This window comes from Malaclemys terrapin, chromosome 16, assembly GCF_027887155.1.
Source record: "Malaclemys terrapin pileata isolate rMalTer1 chromosome 16, rMalTer1.hap1, whole genome shotgun sequence".
NCBI classification, from domain to species: Eukaryota; Metazoa; Chordata; order Testudines; family Emydidae; genus Malaclemys; species Malaclemys terrapin.
In genome coordinates, this window is record NC_071520.1 from 15,777,856 (window position 1) to 15,796,701 (window position 18,846).

General features: G+C 40.7%; 1 protein-coding gene across 5 annotated transcripts in view; it reads left to right on the forward strand.

Annotated features, from left to right (window-relative positions):
* The first annotated feature begins 264 nt into the window (after nucleotides 1-264).
* The window catches only part of YPEL1 (yippee like 1), a 46,588-nt gene continuing 28,006 nt past the window's right edge, over nucleotides 265-18,846 (forward strand). Inside the window, exons 1-3 of one of the 5 annotated variants that reach the window (XM_054006372.1) lie at nucleotides 265-731; nucleotides 1,680-1,706; nucleotides 9,218-9,500. In XM_054006372.1, the coding sequence (XP_053862347.1) occupies nucleotides 9,384-9,500 (117 nt within the window). In that variant the 5' untranslated portion in view covers nucleotides 265-731; nucleotides 1,680-1,706; nucleotides 9,218-9,383. Of the gene's footprint in view, nucleotides 732-1,679; nucleotides 1,707-9,217; nucleotides 9,721-15,078; nucleotides 15,519-18,846 lie in introns of those variants that run through there. The other 4 variants (XM_054006371.1, XM_054006373.1, XM_054006374.1 and 1 more) reach the window with 4 other exon arrangements.

An 18,846-nucleotide genomic window follows, 5' to 3' on the forward strand; every position in this document is an offset into this window, starting at 1 on the left:
CACGCGCCGCCTATTATTTATAATCCCCGTCTCCCGAGCCAGACCGCGCGCAAGCAGCAGCCTCGCTTTGGCGCGAGGCCTCAATTCCCATTGGACACCCACAACGTTCCACTTCTAAGCACGCAGGGAACTAAGGACGCAAACGACTAGACCACGCGCTCCCTTGTCTCGCGCTCTCCCCCAACAAAAGAGGAGGAGGAAGGGGGATGTGGCGTCGCGCGCTTGAGTCTCGCGCTTTCCCGGGGGTTGACTGGTGGAGCGCGCTGGCTCTCACGCTCTCCCCCTACCGGCACACGCGCGCGCGTTCTGATTGGCCGCAGCCAACGTTTTTCGGAGACGGTTTAACTGCAGCAGCGAGGTTCAGTGAGAGGAAAACAAAACAAAGGAGCGTAGCGGCGCGGGCGCCGGGATGCCTCGGCCACCTCTCAGTCCCGAGGGGAGGAGACCCGGGCCCGGCCCCCGGCTCCCCTGATGACCCTGGGCGCTGCAGCCGCCGCAGGGAAGACGCCCCTGAGCCTGGGGAGGGGGAAGGACCCCCCCCCGGGCGCACGCAGAGCCGCCACCTGAGCGGGGCATGAGGGGCCACGGCCACTAGACCCTCCCCTCGCCCCAGCTGGCAGCGACGGAGGCTGCTCCTTCCCCGTGCCAAGCCAGCCCCCCACGGAGGGAGGGAAGGGGGGCCACAGCTGCGCGGAACCCGCGGGGGTCCGGCCCGGGCAGCGGAGCCGCCGGTGAGTACCCAGCCCGCGCAGCGAACCAGGCAACAGCTCCCCCAACCCGAGGGACCCTCCCCCGCTTGGCCACCGCCGCCCCACTCGGTAGCCAGCCGCGGCGTTTCCTCCCCGCGCCTCAAGGACCCGGCGGCGGCGGCTTTCGGTGTCGGCGAGGCGGGAAGCAGAGGCAACTTTCCTGGCTTGGCCCGGCGGGCTCGGGCTCTATTTATAGCGCCTGGAAGTGACGGCAGCGCTGCCCCGGCCGGCTGCAGCCGCCGTGTTACCGGGCGGATTGTGAGGCTTTGCATTGCTGCGGGGGCAGCAGACCAGACGGCGCTGCGGGTCCAGAGGGCGGCTAGCCCCTTCCCAGCCGGGCTGATCCCCGACCCCTTCGCCTCCCCCTGTCCCAGCGCCGCGCCTCCCAGCCTCCCCTGCTGGAGCGGGCTAACTCGGCCAAACCCCGCCGGCCGGCAGGCGCCTGCCAGCCGCGGGGCTTTGTTTGTAAACAGTGGGGGACGCGTCGAGCCCTTTCCAAGGTCCTGTGGTGCGATCCGAGGCAGGCCGCGGCGCACAGGCGCTGTGGGGATCGCTGCTGGGGCCGGAGGTCGCTTGGCCGGACTGCAGAGCCCTGACGGATTAGGATCCCCCCTACCTTGCATGCAAAGCCCTGTGAAATCTCCCCCCTCCCCCACCTGCTGCTGCTGAACAGTGCCCAGGGCTGAGCGCGGGCAGGCGGCAGGGCTGGTCTCTGTTTACAAGGCAGAGCAGAGCGTTCTCCTGCTCGCTGCGGCGGCTGCGAGGAAAAGTTACATTGTCCTGTCAGCCTCGGAGATACTGTTGCAAACGAAAAGCGGCACCATTTACGGAGGTAGCTTTGCGCGCTGATAGTGAGGATGGAAACTCATTTGCAAAACGAGCTTGAAATGGGAACAGACGAATAATCGCTTACTATTTAAAACTTTCCAGTAGGGAAACCAAGATCGATCTGTGCAGGTAACTTTCAGCTTCATTATGTTTATTTTAATTTATCCATACACTGGCTACTAAAAATCAGTAATGAGATTTAAGAATTGTCGATATGATATATTGCAGAGTGTTTGCTTGATCTGAAAACATGGAACCGTATCTGATTAAATTGATTTTCCTGCATTTCTTTTTTTAAAAGAAAGTGTATTCGAATCTTAGTTTATGAACAGTGTATGTGTATTTAAAACAAAAAACCCCGTCGGGCTTGTTGGTGCCAGACAAAACATTCATTTCCCCCATTTTTGTATTGAATGGATTAGGAGAGAGGCCCCTTAAATAGTCAGGTGCCTTGAGTTAACTATTTTCTACTTTATTTTATTTTTGTCATTACAATTCCTGGTGACTCTTGAGTTGATCTTACTAAGAGTGGTGGGAAAACTGCCTAGATAGTCATTCAACTGAATTAACTATTAAGTTGTCAAGAAACCGATATATTTTGGTTGACTTAATATATCTAACTTGGCTATGAATTTCTTAAGGACTGGGAATTTTAGTCTGTAGTTGCCTTGTTGCTGATGTCGGGGCCAAACTTAAATACATTTCAAATCAAGAATAGATTTGCTAAGTCTCTTTTAAAGCACGAAAGAGGAGTCGGTGGTTTACACACAACTCTATAAGGTAACCTCTCCAAAAATAAGCTGTTAGGAATAACAATGAGAAATGCTGTGAAGATGGCATATTTATTAAATGTTAAAAGCTTTGAATAGCTAGCTATAGGTCAGCTGCTAACCTTGTTAAACAAGATTGACTAAAATGTTCAGTTACCTAGATCTGAAATTCCAGTACCCATGTCCGTTACCTGGTGGATAATAGTACTGTCCTTAGACTGCATCTGCTTTAACATGCTTCCTCTCATTGTTTGTTTACACATCCGGGAGCATGGTTGGGGACTGCCCACTTCATTACGATTGGCTGATACTTGGCTGCCAAATTTGGACATCCCATTCAGTGATGTCATGCTGCTAGATGGCAGCAGAACTGAAATTACATGATGAAATATATGAATTGTAAGTTCAGATTTAAATGCTAAGTTTCTTTGTTCAAGAAGTTAACATGTTTTAAGAATTGTAAACGTTGTCAGCCTCTAGTAACAGAGGGATCGAGAAGCAATGTCAATAGATTGTAAATACCAAGGTGAAACTGAGAATTATCTTTAACCAATGTGATATATGCCATCATGTGCCAGCAGTGCCCCCTTTGCCATGTACATTGGCCAAACTGGACAGTCTCTACGCAAAAGAATAAATGGACACAAATCAGATGTTAAGAATTATAACATTCACAAACCAGTCGGAGAACAGTTCAACCTCCCTGGACACTCAATTACAGACCTAAAAGTCGCAATTCTGCAACAAAAAAACTTCAAAAACAGACTCCAATGAGAAACTGCAGAACTGGAATTAATTTGCAAACTGGACACCATTAAATTAGGCTTGAATAAAAACTGGGAGTGGATGGGTCATTACCCAAACTAAAAACTATTTCCCCATGTTAATTTTTCCCCACCTTTTTTACTCACACCTTCTTGTCAATTGTTTGAAATTGGCCATCCTGATTATCACTACAAAAGTTTTTTTTTCTCCTGCTGATATTAGCCCACCTTAATTAATTAGTCTCGTTAGAGTTGGTATGGCAACCCCCATTTTTTCATGGGGTGTGTGTGTGTGTGTGTGTGTGTGTAGATATACATATATCTTCCTACTGTATTTTCCACTACATGCATCTGATGAAGTGGGTTTTAGCCCACGAAAGCTTATGCCCAAATAAATTTGTTAGTCTCTAAGATGCCACAAGTAGTCCTTGTTCTTTTTGCTGATACAGACTAACACGGCTACCACTCTGAAACCTTTAAAATGTTAGTTTCTGAAGCTCCATCTCCTACACCACACCCTCCAACATTCACTCTAATACTTAAATTTATTTTGTTTTTAATGCTTTTGACTAGTAAGAATCATTCCTCTTAACTCTGAACCCTTTTGCAACTGGCCCTCTTATTTCTGTTGCCAGATAATTGTGCAGAGTTGAGCTATTAACCCATAAGCAGACATTTTAAAGTATGTTTGGATACTGTTGAGATTGTTTGACTCCTAGATTTTGTCATGGTGTTTGTATGTGCTCATCAACACCAAGCATAGTTTATGCATGGTATCTAAGAGTTGTAACTTTTGACACTATCAGGATTTTATCACTACTTTTGATACAACCAGGAGGAAGGTAAAGTGCTGAATATCTTTGATCCTGATGAATTTTATAAATATAATTATCAGTAACCTAGAACAAGCAACTAACTTTTGGAGTATCTTTAAAGCTAGTACTTCCTGAGTCATATATGCAATAATTTAAAAGATGGTTAGACTGTACATATTTGCAGACTTATTTTCTTGTATTATGCTTGTGGTTATTCTGTAATTTCTTGCTTTCCAATCAAGAAAAGAGGTTAAGTACTTCAGTATGTTCTTGGATTATTTGCTTGTTTTGGGACTGGGGGCTGTGTTTTCTAATTTTCATAATGTGTCATGGATACAATTTTATATTTTTCTCATTATATTTAGTGGCTTTTTTCTTTTTGACAGCAGAGAAATAGAGTGTGTTGAGTTATTTCAACAGGGAAAAAATACACTGAAGTCATGTGGTTCCTGCATCTTGGCATCAGAGAAACAATTTCTGTTTTAACTAGCAAGTAAAAGGTTTTGCTTTGAGGGTTATTATTTAAGTCTCCATCTTTTCCCAACATGATTTATATTTTGAAAACTAGTGACAGTAAAATTCAGAACTTTCTTAAAGTCAGTCAGCTAATGCCTTCAGGGATATAGATAGTAAGCCTATAACCTAATATTCAGTCCCCTTTTTGACAACAGTTAAAATAGCTTGAGTTGGTAAAGTGGTTTTATGACAAATCTTATAAAAGGAATCTGGCAATTTAAAAAAAAATTCATTCCACCTAACATTGAAGTTATGAGCTGTGCATAATTTTTTTAATGAGGGAAACCCAAAATAAATCAGGAGCAAATGGTATTCTTTACTAATCACATATTGAATGTGTGCCCTAAGGCCCCAGTCAGGATATGGGGAGCACTGTGTTGTGAATTGTACTAACACTCAAGAAGACCGTTCCTGTCTGGAAGGGCATACAGCCTCAAAGCCACAAGACCAGATAAATTGTTGGGGGGAGGGGGGAGGGTTCAGGCTATATCATGATAGTTTACGTGCCTTTGTTACTTTATGTGTTAGTGAGGGAGAATTGATGAGGGAAATAGATCAACAACACTCTTGAGGGTGGATATGAAGAGGATGAGAGTATGGTGTTATGGAGAGAGAAAAGGATGGCAGGGGAAATAAAGCTGTTAACAGAGACACGGTGAGGGAGGAGTTGGAAGGAGGAGAAGGCAAACAGCCAGTCAGAAGAGACTGAAAGTGCAGATCTGATGACATCATTGCTGTCCAGTAACTGTGAAAATGCATTGCTGCAGCTCCTGCTTCCCAGAGGCTGGCCTGCAAGTGGCAAGCCTTTCCATCAGAAGTTCCTGCTATTCCTTCCCTAAACCCATATTGCTGGAGGGAAGGGCACATAGAGGCTGTTGTCTTGAATTGCACAGTTTGGAATCTGTGTAAAACTTCTCATTTTTTGACTTCAGAATTCTGTGTACATTCAGATTTTCAGGGCAACCTGTGGGTCATGGTCTTGGCTAGACATTTGTAGTGTAAGTAGCAATAATATGCAATTGTCATGGTTCTTGACAATCACTGCAGTTCAGAGACCTGTGGGAAGCTGCTCTGGAAACTGACCCTAGACATGTTTGGTTTTTTACTTCTTGGCACAGTTATGGGCAGTAGTGCTTTTTATCTGGCACTTTTTATCTGCAGGCTGAGGAAGAGAACATTTTCATTGACTTAGTTCAGGTTTGGAAGCTTGCCTTCCATGTTTTTGAAGCAACGTATGAAGGGCTACTTTATGAGATGCAAAAAACCTGTTGGGTCTCTCTTCTTGGAGATGAGAATATGGTTTTGCCAAAGGAGCTCTGGAAGGTCTTGGGAATGTTTGAGGGCAACACTTTTTAATTGAAGGGTTAAAATGTCAAATCTCTAACAGAAGACTTCCTTTACTCAGTTTCCATCACTTGGATTTAAAAGGCATGAAACTCAAACTAGAGTTTTAAACAATCTGACTTTAGAGTAGAAGGAATATTTTAAATTGGTTAACTTTCACTCTATTACCTCTTGTAATGTCATTATTATTTCACTAGTTCTTCAGTCATCATCCTAAGAGGCTTGATCCAAAACCCTACAATTTCTGTGTGTATTTTTTACTTTAGAAATTCAGATTCTGTTTAGTCTTAGAGACATGGGCCCTGATACAAAGCCCAGACAGTGGTTTTGGATTAGGCCTAAAGTCTCCAAATCTGAGGGGGCAGGGATATGGACAACTTTCAGGGCTTCTTAAGAGGTCATAGAGAAATGAGAGAGCAGAAGCCCCCCTGCCCTCCATTTGCAGGTTACTTTTACAAATGAAATCTGCAGAAATTGCCTTGGTCCCCTCCCCCCTATCTGGGAAAGTGGATTTTTCAAGCCCTGATGGGTTTTTGAGGTGTGGTTTCTTTCTTTGCATATACATTGCACTTATCCATAGTAGCTTTCTATAAATAGACTTCTAATATTGTCGTTAGATCTTAAAATGCAGTGATATTTCAGGATGGCTATGCCAAGAGAATATAATGATGCCATAGTGATGTGCATTGTAATTAATCATGTATTGAAACTGACAGGAGTAGTGGCCTACAATAAAGAATTTTTTGTCACAAATCCTTGTCACTGGCAAAGATGGGGAAAGGAAATATAAAAATGTATGACAACTTTAATAGGTTTTTAGTAAAACATTTTACATTGGGGTTAGGTCTACAATATTGGTGTTTATCCATGTGTCTTATTTGTCTAGATTTATTTCAAATATACCATCTTGGGCTCTGGATGCATGTTAGGCGAACATTCAAAAACTGTGAAATTAGTTACCTGCCAGATCCTTTCCATTCTTCAAACCTCATCTTTCTCCACTCCTGCCCACCCTTAAAAACTCGTGGGGAAAACAGGTAGGCCTTGTTATGAACGGAGGACATGCCCTTATTGGCAACATGTTCCCATTTAAAAAAAAAAAAATGAAGTAATGTAGACATCCCTCTAAGTTTTTTCATAGATTCATAGATTCTAGGACTGGAAGGGACCTCGAGAGGTCATAGAGTCCAGTCCCCTGCCCGCATGGCAGGACCAAATACCATCTAGACCATCCCTGATAGACATTTATCTAACCTACTCTTAAATATCTGCAGAGATGGAGATTCCACAACCTCCCTAGGCAATTTATTCCAGTGTTTAACCACCCTGACAGTTAGGAACTTTTTCCTAATGTCCAACCTAGACCTCCCTTGCTGCAGTTTAAACCCATTGCTTCTTGCTCTATTCTTAGAGGCTAAGGTGAACAAGTTCTCTCCCTCCTCCTTATGACACCCTTTTAAGTACCTGAAAACTGCTATCATGTCCCCTCTCAGTCTTCTCTTTTCCAAACTAAACAAACCCAATTCTTTCAGCCTTCCTTCATAGGTCATGTTCTCAAGACCTTTAATCATTCTTGTTGCTCTTCTCTGGACCCTTTCCAATTTCTCCACATCTTTTTTAAAATGCGGTGCCCAGAACTGGACACAATACTCCAGCTGAGGCCTAACCAGAGCAGAGTAGAGCGGAAGAATGACTTTTGTTGAGGACTGTTTCCTTACAGTTAATTATACAAATAGAATTCTCTGAAGTCCTTTAATTTTATAAAATATGCACCCATCCTTTTATTAGCTTGAGGTAAAAATTCAAAAAGAGCTGATGCTTGTGGTCTTTATACCTCCCGAAGCAGGCATTATATGTTCATATGGTTGTTTCTCAAGACAGTCTGATTTGTGATAATTTACTTATAAATTGCTTCCTTGAAGCAATCAGTGGAATACATGTAATTCAGGAGTGTAAACTTACATTTTGTGGCAATATGAGAAGTAAATCACCTTTCTGCATTTTGAAGTGTTAACAATATTTCAGGTGGTGCCGTTTTTCCAACCGTTAACTAAAGCAGTTGAAAAATAAAATGTAAAGTTATGTAAGGGTGGGTGGGTGGCTTTAAATGGAAAACACATTGTCATGGTGGTCTCACATATGGTTTATGCTTGATATCATTTGTTTCATTCTTTTGTCAAACCAAATTTCATTTCTACCTAAACAAAAATAGTTGGAGTTTTAGGTGGTGGTTGATTATTTCTTCCATATAGCAGCTAGTGATGGGCTGATTAAACTTTTTGTTTGGGTTTTTTTTGGTTCATCAACCACAGATGAACAAATCAATTTTAGTTTCCAGCTATATTTAGGCTACTGCTTTGTTATTAACAGGAAAGAGTAGACTTTTTTTCTTTAACTCTCATATTATCTAGCTAGTAAACCGTACATGTGCTCTTTATTCTCGCTTTTCATAAAGCTAATAGAAAAGACCAGAAGTACAGTGAACTACATTGGCACTTTTATTTCAATACCTCTGGTATTGATCCATTGTACCTGCAGCATAATGATTGGTGGCATAATAGGTGATCTTTTGTACAGTATCACTGAATTAGTAGCCTTCATGCTTGGATTGTTCAGTTGCTTTGAGTCACATAAGATATTAAGTAATGTTTTAGTAAACAGATCTGTAGCTTGCAGATGCAAATTTTACTTTCAAGGTAGAAGATAATAGAAAAGTGTAGCCTTCATTTTTTGTATATTTATATAAAATATCACAGTGTGTGTAATACATTATTTCCTCTAAGGAGATCTGAGGATCAAGAATGTGTACAGCATTTTGAACATAGAAAATAGAATTCTTAATATTTATGTTAAGGCTGTAAAATCTGTTCTCCGCTACTGAAATTTGTTAGGTATTAAGATTATTTTGGTAGAGTAAGGGAAAAAAATAATAGTTGAAAGAACTGATTAGTCTTGGTGGACAGAAGACTGGTCTAAAAGGCTCTAACTTGGTAGCTGGGGAATAGTCTGATCTCAAAATAGTGCAAATTTTTGGTCAGGATTTTATTGTGTGTATGTATCACATTTGACTTCAAGTCCAGTGCTTGTGAAGTGCCCTGGAAGTTGAAAAAATAGACACAACTCCCCACTGCTTGTGTGTTCTGGAGTTTAGCATGGGTTTATGAGTTTAGCAAGTGCAGGTTTCCCACACTATTGCCACTTCTTATTTTAGTGTCTACCAAAGTTGTTGAAAAGCTAGTTCAGTCTCCATCCCTTTTAGTACTTTGCCTTTCTGCTGAGACTGCTAAACAAAGATGTCCATTGCGTTAGTGGGTTTTGGAGTTTTTTGAAGGGGAGATGGAGGTTAAAGTTCTGAAATCCAAGAGAATAGTTGAATGTATTTATAAGCTATTCCTGGCTTTTAAAAAGTTGTCTTCTCTGTTTACTTGCAGGTTGTGATTGTTTCTCTTGTGGCATCTGTGTGGAAAGTGCCACACACACTACAGAACAACAACGGCTTTTGCTTGCATTTTCCAGTGTTTTTTTTGTCAGCGAGTTCAGCAAAGTTGTAATTCTTCAAGTGCCAGCCCTGAGCTGAGTGAGGAGCCACCAGCAGAGATGGTAAAAATGACAAAATCAAAAACGTTCCAGGCTTACCTGCCGAACTGTCACCGAACCTACAGCTGTATCCACTGCAGAGCCCACCTAGCCAATCACGATGAATTGATTTCCAAGGCAAGTGATTTGTTTAGAGACTTCATGTGGGGTTTTTTAACCAAAATTGTTGTCATTGGGTCAGTACTTCCAATACATAAGTGGTATAAATCTGATGCATACTTCAAAGTATCTTCCCAAGAGTTCCATTCTTGGGTCATAGATGCATTATACTGAGGAATGGATGTTTTCTAGAAACTTCGTGTAAAGCCCCATCATCGCAACCCCCCACAAATAACAGGTAGGTGCTACTTTTGAGATGTGCCTGATCTTTACCAGACCAGGACTAGATGTGATAAGTTTGCTAAGGAAGGAAACTGTCTGAGGGAAGTATAGAGCTCAGGATTGGGAAATTATTCTTGTTAAATTGATTCAAAAGATTCATCTACTAGAGAGAGGTCACAAAATTAGCTGGTATTACACAATCCAGTGGATCAACATGAAGTCCATCACTACATTGTCTAAGCCCTTCCTTCTCTCTCATTAGTATATACCATCTGGTTAATTTGTGGAGCTTAAAAAACTGATTACTCTGAGGAATGTTCAAGCTCAAGTTTAAATTTCATAAAGAAATTCCGAAGCCTTTGAAATGATCTAGCCCTGTCCTTTATATCAATTGTTGAAAGAAACTAAGACTCCATAATCATGTAGTAAAATTTAATACCGAGGGAAAAATGTAAAGTGACGGTGCTTTAAGTCAAATTAGGTTTCTGATGGAGCACCCTGTAAATATTTTGTAAGGAAAAAATTCAATTCAATTTTCAAACTTTGGGTTGTTGTTTTTTAATGGGTGTGTGTTGGGGATGGGGGAAAGGATGGGACTGCCTCTGCTGATAGTGTCTCTTCAACAGGTAGAGTGGTTGAGCCAGAGAACATCCTTCTTGAGGCTGTCCCTTATTTCTTCCCATCTTCTCTGTCCCCCACCATCATCACCCTCTGTTGCTCCTGCCTGCTGGTATCTTTAGCAGCATTGAAGTAATTGAGGTAGTAATAGCATTGAGGAGTCCCAGGAAGCAAAGAAGCCACTCCTTTTAAGTACCTTCAGTGTTCCCTAGTCCTCGGCAGAAGCCTGGGGAGTGAAGGAGGTTCCTTGGGCCACACACCCCTTTACCTGCACCTCAACCTTTTGTGCTCCTCAGCTCCGTGTACATCTCCTGGGAGGAGATGACACTTCTGGCTCCAAACACAAATGCGAGCAATATTGCTTGTAGATATCCTCTTGCAGGCCTGCTCTTCTCCTCTTCCATTCCTCCTGTTCCTCTTCTCTTCTGTCCCCCCCACCCCCACCCAACACAAAAAAAACACACACAAAAAAGAAAGGGTGAGTGATGTGCTGTGCTAATGCACAAAGCAGGAAGTGTGACTGATCAAACGCAAAACATTGAAACTGACTATATACAAAGTGCTGTCCAAAGCATACATTTATTACATTCAGAAAAGATACAGGCTCTTTAGTTCTAGTAACCATAAATATTGCTTTTACAAAAAACTGTAGGAAAATACAAGCAGAAATGTGACTCAAATTTCTTTTAATCACAAAGAAAAATATTAAGGTAAGAATCACCTTTTCTTCAACAACACTCCAATATAAATTTCAAGAAGGAGACATGACTTCATTATTCAACACACACTGTAAGTAAGTGGAAGGATAGATTTGAATAATTGAGGGGGGGAATGTTTTCCAGATCTGTTGAGTTACTGGGAATTGTATTTCATACTAAGCAAATGGAGGAGTATGGCAGACTTTACCAGCAAAGTTCAGAAAGAAAACTAGAACACGAACTTTCAAGAAAAAAAATGAGATCCACCACATGTGGTTGGTATCTACCTTCTCATCCAGTAGACTTTTCTAGGGTAATCTAAATGTGGTGCAAAAAGCTCTATAGTTTGACAGTATTAAGGTTTACCATAATTCCCAGACAGGCAGATAGGTATAAGGGTTTTGAAAGAGGTCTTGATAATAAGAATATCTCTTGAATATATGCTCCAGTTGGATCATAGGTTCATACTACAACTTTAAATTGTCTAGAAAGGATTAAAAGCCTGACACCGTAAAACTTTGAAGAGGGGTTATTGAGCATATGGAGATTTAAAAAAAAAAAAAAAAAAAAAAAATCTAAGTCCTGTGTGTTCAGATAAATTTAGCCTAAGAAATGTCTTCCAGACAGGAAGGATTCGGATATATAATAAAAATATAAAGTCTCTCGTTTAATACTGGTTTCCTATTCTCCAGTGAAGGTTTCTCTAAACCAAGCTACCAAACTTTTAAATGTTTGCAGATTGGCAAGTCAGCAAAATCACATTTATGGCCAACATTCCCTAAACTCTGAATTTCCTGCCTTTTTTTATGTTGTCACAATCTGTTGGTATATGTTGTGTGTCAGATCTAGAAATGCATTAAATGTGAGGTATTTTTGCTTGTAAATAAAAATGTACTTGATTCTTTGCTGCTTTCTGACATACTGTACTGCTATAGTTGGGACCTGGGCAATAAAGGCAAATGAAAGGGAAAATGTTCAATTATTTAAAGCTCAGCATGTGTGAGAAAGAGATTTTGTAAGAGTGCATAGACAAATATAATGTTGTGTGAACACTTCTACATTTGAGGGGGGGTTTCTTTCAGCACAGAGTATTAATTCCTAATGTGGAATCTTGTAACCTGTAAGCCTCTACGACACATAGTGCACCCACTGGGAAAATGAAGAGTTCACTACTAACTTAAAAAAAACAACTGTAATTCTACTGTTTAGAATATTAACCTTCAATGCTATCTTAAAACAGACCATTAACATACTTGAATTATATATTTAGGCACTATATTTAGAATTATACCCAAGCATAATTGGTAGTTGTAACTCTGAATTTTCTTCTGTCATTCTTGCAAACTGTCCCTCCTTCCTGGATCTCCTCTCCAATGTAGTGCACTCTTAAAACATGTATTCATTAAAAATAATGGGAACATGAATATATCTGGTGTGTGTGGCAACAGTTGAAGATATTTAAACAAAAAAATACTTTAAATAATAAAAGGCAATGGGGTGATTCTGTACTCCAGAGACTGTTGGTATACATTTGCCATCTGAAGCAAAAATATTTGACTTTGATTGTATAGAATTGCAATAAATAAATATGCTGAACTGCAGTCTATGAATTGTATTGAAGAATAGTACTTTGAAATCCAAAGAAAAGAGTGCATGACTTAAAGACCAACCATTAAAATTGTCACTTCCTCATTAATAGAAAACTAAATGTAAGCTATCATTTTATGAATACTACTCAGTTGTGGATATAACATGAGATGTTAGACTGTTTAGATTAGAAGGAATAATGGTTTAACCCTTATGCTGTCTGCTCCAACACTTCTTTTCTGAGAACATATTTTGAAGTGATCCATGGGAACCATGTAGATGTTTGTGCTGTCTTAGCATGTATTAAAAAAAGACTGTAAAGGAGACCTTGTAAACCTTCCCCTGCTGGTTTTTTATATTGAAATTTTCTGGTTGTGACTTTCTGTTCTTTCTTAAGTACTAGAACTCATGGGATTATGATGTTTCAAGCGACTGAAACAAGGAAATTGGTGATGGGGAGAAGATAAATCGCTGAACTTTTTTTTTCTTTTGAGACTTATTTTTAACTTTAGAGAAAAGCTAGCCTAGCAAGAGATTCTGTCTCCGTGTTGCTTCTGTTCAGGGCTACACAATCCTACTCCAGATTGCTTGTTTTCCAAGGCTTCCTCAGTTGAAAACAGGACAAGCGAGACTTGATAATCCAAACACAGCACTTTCTAAACGGCTCTGTGGTGCTGGTGGTTCTTGTTTCCAGCAAAGATAAGTACTTGTTAGAGGAGACTGTGAAATGTCTTGTCCTTTTAAAAAAATCAAATAAAGACAGCTAAACAGTAATTCCTCGCTTAACATTGTAGTTATGTTCCTGAAAAATGCGACTTTAAGCGAAATAATGTTAAGTGAATCCAGTTTCCCCGTAAGAATTAATGGGTTAGGTTCCAGGGAATTTTTTTCACCAGATAAACGACTATATGTATATATATATATACACACACTATAAGTTTTAAACAAACAATGATGATTGTGAAGCTTGGTTGAGGTGGTGAAGTCAGAGGGTGGGATATTTCCCAGGGAATGCCTTACTGCTAAATGATGAACTAGCACTCTGCTGAGCCCTCAAGGGTTAATACATTGTTGTTAATGTAGCCTCACACTCTACAAGACAGCACAAATGGAGAGAGGGGAGACAGCATGGCAGACAGAGACAGAGAGAGAGACCTTGTGTGTGTGAGCAAAAGAGATGTGCATTGCTCCTTTAAGTATGCTGACCCCACTCTAAGTACATTGCCTTTTTAAGTAGATCAGCAAGTTGAAACAGCAGCTGCTGCCAGCAAGCTCCCTCTGTCCTGAGCCCTGTCATATCACCCCATGTCCATAGAGCAGGGGAAAGTGGGGAGCAGGGGGGAGGGGTGACATCCTGACATTAGCCCCCCCTCTTCCCCACCTCCCTCGCGTAGCAAGCAGGAGGCTCTGGGGAGCAATTCCAAGGCAGAGGGCAGGAGCAGCACATGGCAGTGGGGGAAGGGACAGCTGATAGCCTGCTGGGTGGCTGCTGCACAGGGAACTTAGGGGAGGAGGGAGCTGATGGGGGGCTGCCGGTCCACCTTGGTTCCAAGCCCCCACCAGCTAGCTCCAACAGGCTGCTCTTTCTGCAAGCAGTGGACAAAGCAGGCGGCTGCCAAACAATGTTATAAGGGAGCATTGTGCAACTTTGAACAAGCATGTTCTCTAATTGATCAGCAACGAAACAACATTAACCGGGATGACTTTAAGTGAGGAGTTACTGTATTTAATTTCCTATTACTTTTTCATAAGTAATCAATTTATTATAGCTTCCACAGTAATGCTTCTTAATACAAAATGGGAGGGAAGGTGGTCCATGCTATGAAACACTTAGGGATCCCTACTCTAAGGTGTTAGATTGCCGTGGTGGTAGTTGCAGTTTTTGTTTGTTTTTAAATTCAGCCCTTCTGTCATAGAAAAGCTAAAAAACCTAAATACTTTCCCTCCCTACAGGCCTGTCTTAAGTTACGGTGTGGCAAAAAATACTCTTTTGTAGTTTACATTTCCTCTAGCTCTAGACAGCTATAATGTATTTCTGAAGTGGCTTTGTCTTATATAAAAATAATTCTAACTCTAACTTTCTCAGTTTATTCTGATTGAGATGCTATTCTTGTTAACCAAAAGCTGAATTACCCTCCCCCCCGCCAAAAAAAATCTGAGTCATTTTTAAACGTTTTCTAATTTTAAGACAAACTTCCTCTTCTCCAAATACAAAAACAGCAAGCATACTCCCTCCTTTCTTTTTGCTAAAGCCTATCTGCCAACCTTCACTGGAGGATTGTGTCCTCTTTTGTGCTGTAAGCAGTCAGCTGAAACAGTTGCCAGTTAGGAGAGCAGTACTAAAATGATTTACTCCTTCATTTTACTGCCAACAGTTCTGCCAGTCCACTCTGGACAGTATTTTCCTGCCTTTTGGCCTATTCATGTAGAACTTTCTATATCTTCCCCCTTCCTCCCTACCCCCTTGGCCACCTTTCAATAGAATATGCTAATTTTTGAGAGGCACTAGCAACTACCTATAGAAACAACAATTATATTGGTTTTTATTCAGCTTTGAACATTACTTTTCGGGGGAGGGGTGGGTATTCAGACAGTGAAGCATTCTTCTGTCAACTGCTCCAGTAATGAGTCCTTTAGCTATACTGTGGCTGTTGGAAACACACACAAACAAGGACAATCTCTGCAAAGCCAAAGAAATCTAAGATACCCAGCATGTGGGTATCAGTTGCCCTCTTTACAGGTTATGCAAACCTTTTCCATTAGAAAGAGGAACACCCAACAGCGAGCTATCTTCAGAGAAACCACAAAGCTGTCCTTACTCCAAATCTCATAGACATGTAGAAGACCAGATAGATAAGGCCCCTTGACAAGCAACATCCCAACACAGATGACTCAAGCCACAAATGATATGGTAAGCAAGCACTCTTTTTTTAATGATCTAGAGACCAGAATGCTTTAGTAGTTTGCCTTATGAAGTACTTACATAGATTGAGACCATCTTTGGGTGTAGTTTTATTGAAGTAGTCTCCCTCCCTAAAGCCTATGGAAAGCTTGAATTAGCCACAGCCTTCTTTGAAATCCAAATCAAATTAGATGCTCATAACTAGTAGAGCAGTCTTGCTGCTGGGTTCTTCATTCTAATCTTCCTTCTCTGTATGTTCTCTTCCCTGTGTCCCTCCCCCACAACCTTCTTCATGACGCTGGGAGTGGGGAAGAGAATCCAGAATTTAAAATTGGTCAGAAAAATCTTAATCTCTAACTGTCTTTTCCACCTTCTTTACTGGGGAAAGTAATTTTATTGACTAGGCCAAGAGCAGTCTCAGGATAGACTGTTTTGAGGAGAGGGTTGGGTGTTTTTTTGTTTTTTGTTTTGTTGTTTAAAATGTGTGTTTGCGTGCACAATAAGGGTTAATCCTGAACTCTGAGCAAAACAGGACTTGTCTTTTTCCGTCCTTATAGTGTACAAGAAATGCCTGAAAATTTCTCCCCGTCCCCCGCCCCCCCATCTATTTTAAAATATGTATATATTTTTTCTCTCATTATTTATTCATTTTAAAACAGTATATTCAGCACTGTCTATCTTTAAAGACTGGTGCCTGGAGAAGTAGTGCTATCACAAGACCTAAGAGTGCAAGTTGTTTAAGTGACGGGAAGGGATATTTTTAGTGTATTTTAAACTTTGTTTTTTGTTAATTCCCATTAAAAATCATTGACCGCCTTTTTAATAAAGGAAAATTGTGTTTAAAAGGTGTGATACCTTGTCTTTTAAGTTACTGCTTTAGAGCTCAAACATTTTGAGGCCTCCCTGATATCCTTTAGCAAGACCAGTCTTGATACCTATGTCATTTCTAAGATTTTTATTTATTTATTTATTTATTTTTAAAGCAAGAAAAACAACTCAGAGTGGAGGGAGTGCCTTTCAGTATACTGCTTTAGTATGCAGTGCAAAAAAGGTGATACAAGCCCATTATTTAAAAAAAAATCCTTTGGAGGGCATTGATTTCATTGAAGGTCCTGTAAAGAACTCTGAAAAGCAAATACTATACGGCCAGCTCATATATAAAAGAAAAAAATCCCTTTTAATCAAAGGGAATTGGGAGAGCCAAGCAAAACTGGCACTCTAATAGGCTGACCTTGAAACATTAAGCTGTTAAAAACAAGTTCGACCACATTCTAGCTAACATAGATATGACTGACTTGCTTTTTTGGTCAAGGATATGCTGATCTTCTCCAGGGATGATCTTCCAAAAGACTAGACTGACACAATAGAGAGGTCTTTCAAAACTTTAAACTTCAGCTGTAGATTTTTAAACTTCAGTGGCTTCCACAAGATTAGTTACAGCCCTTCTCACCTTGTCCGGTGATTTTAAATACATTTGGAGATCAGTACATAAATGCCATTTTGAAGACGAGTGAGGAAAGGTGACAGCAAAGATGCTTTATTGAGGAACTTTCTTATTGATGTGGCTATGAAAAGCAGATGTCCACAAAAAATGGCTTTTAGCATGAGCTAAGATTATAGGAGGCAGAACTTTGGTGAAAACCTAGATTAAGCTTAGGTAAGCATGTCTCACCATCATCAAATGGAGTAATCAGACCATACACCTAGCTCAGATCTTCCCGTCAGCCAGTGTGGCAAACAAATTACCACAAGTTACCTGGAAAACAGAAGTGGCTAAAGGTTTTAAGCACTCTTCTAACCACTTCAATAGGAAGACAGACTAATTGGGCTGTCCTTGGCTTTCAATCTGTAGCTATAGAGCTGGGCTATCTGATTAACTTGCACAGTGAATTAAATTACATCAGACTAACAGATATTGGATGTGAACGCTTACGTTAATATTTTGAAATTATTAATACTCCAATAATGAAGTTCTTGGAATCTCCAGTTTCTTCTCCCACCCTTATAAAACACTTTGAAATCTTTGATGATGGAGGGCACAAGAAATTCTGTGGGGTCATACTCTTTGGAATTTCACACGTGCACAAACAAAAGTGGAAGGCTCAATAGAAGCATGAAGAAGTATAAATTCCTGATGAAAATTTGAGAGACAAGGTGGGTGAGGTAATATCTTTTATTGGACCAACTTTGGTTGGTGAAAGACAAACATTCAAGCTTAAGCAGCTCTTCTTCAGGTCTGGGAAATGTACTCAGACTGTCACTCCTAAATGTAAGGTGGAACAGATTGTTTAGCATAAGTAGCACATATTTCAAGGGGCTGTTCAAGGTGAAGTGGTCCGTTAACACCCCTCCAGTCATCCTACAGTCTGTTTCCCTCATCTCTATTGGTCCATAATCTTAGCAGACACTTATTGGTCCCCTAAGCAAAGATCATAGAAAACATCTCCAGTATTTGTTGTGAATTTGGAAAAAAGCTCCTTAACCCAAACCCATACTTTTAGCTTGGAATATTGATACATTTCCAGGAGAGGAAGGGCCTTCCTATCAATGGAAAGAATAGGAGCTGAAGGAATCTACAAGACCAGTCAGTCTCCTAGAGCCTCGATTTGATCTTCTGGGAGTGATGATCATGGGGCTATAGATAATTTTTTGGACCTTTCATAAACTGTTGCTATTATATAACAGGTGATCTATTTGATCTCTTGGAAATATATAAGGAGAGTATTCTAAAGAGTTCTCCTGTTGTAGATCGAAGCAAGGATCATTAGCTCAGCCAGTGCATTCCTATAGGGTGAGGAAGCTCATGGAAAGAGATGTCCTGAACATAGGAAGTGCCTATTTCCTAAGTCCATTCACATATGACACTGGATATATTGTCCAGTAGGAAGCATTTGGCCCTAGATCATCAAGGTATTTAGACACCTAACTTCTGTTGAAATCAATGGGAGTTAAGATCCTAAATAGCTTTGAGGATCTGGGCCTTAGAGCATTTCTCTACTGAAGGTGACAAGTTTTCTAATTAAATAGGTAGAAATAAAATTCATCCATAAAGGCAGTACACATGTAAGGGAAGACCAACATAGTAGCAGACTGGTTAAGGAGGAGGACTATAATGTAAGGGAAATGTCCCAACAGACCACTATTAAATCAGATAGTTGTTCTGTAGGAGAAACCATAGGTAGACTTGTTTGATTCAAATGAAAATGTGATGAGTTTCTTAAGGACAAGTTATCACTGAAAAGGTCATGTCAACTTCTGTATACTTTTTCATTCATCCAGGAAGATGGAACTGAGGGTAACAGATTTCCACTTGCTTAAAGATAAGGCTTTCTGGGAA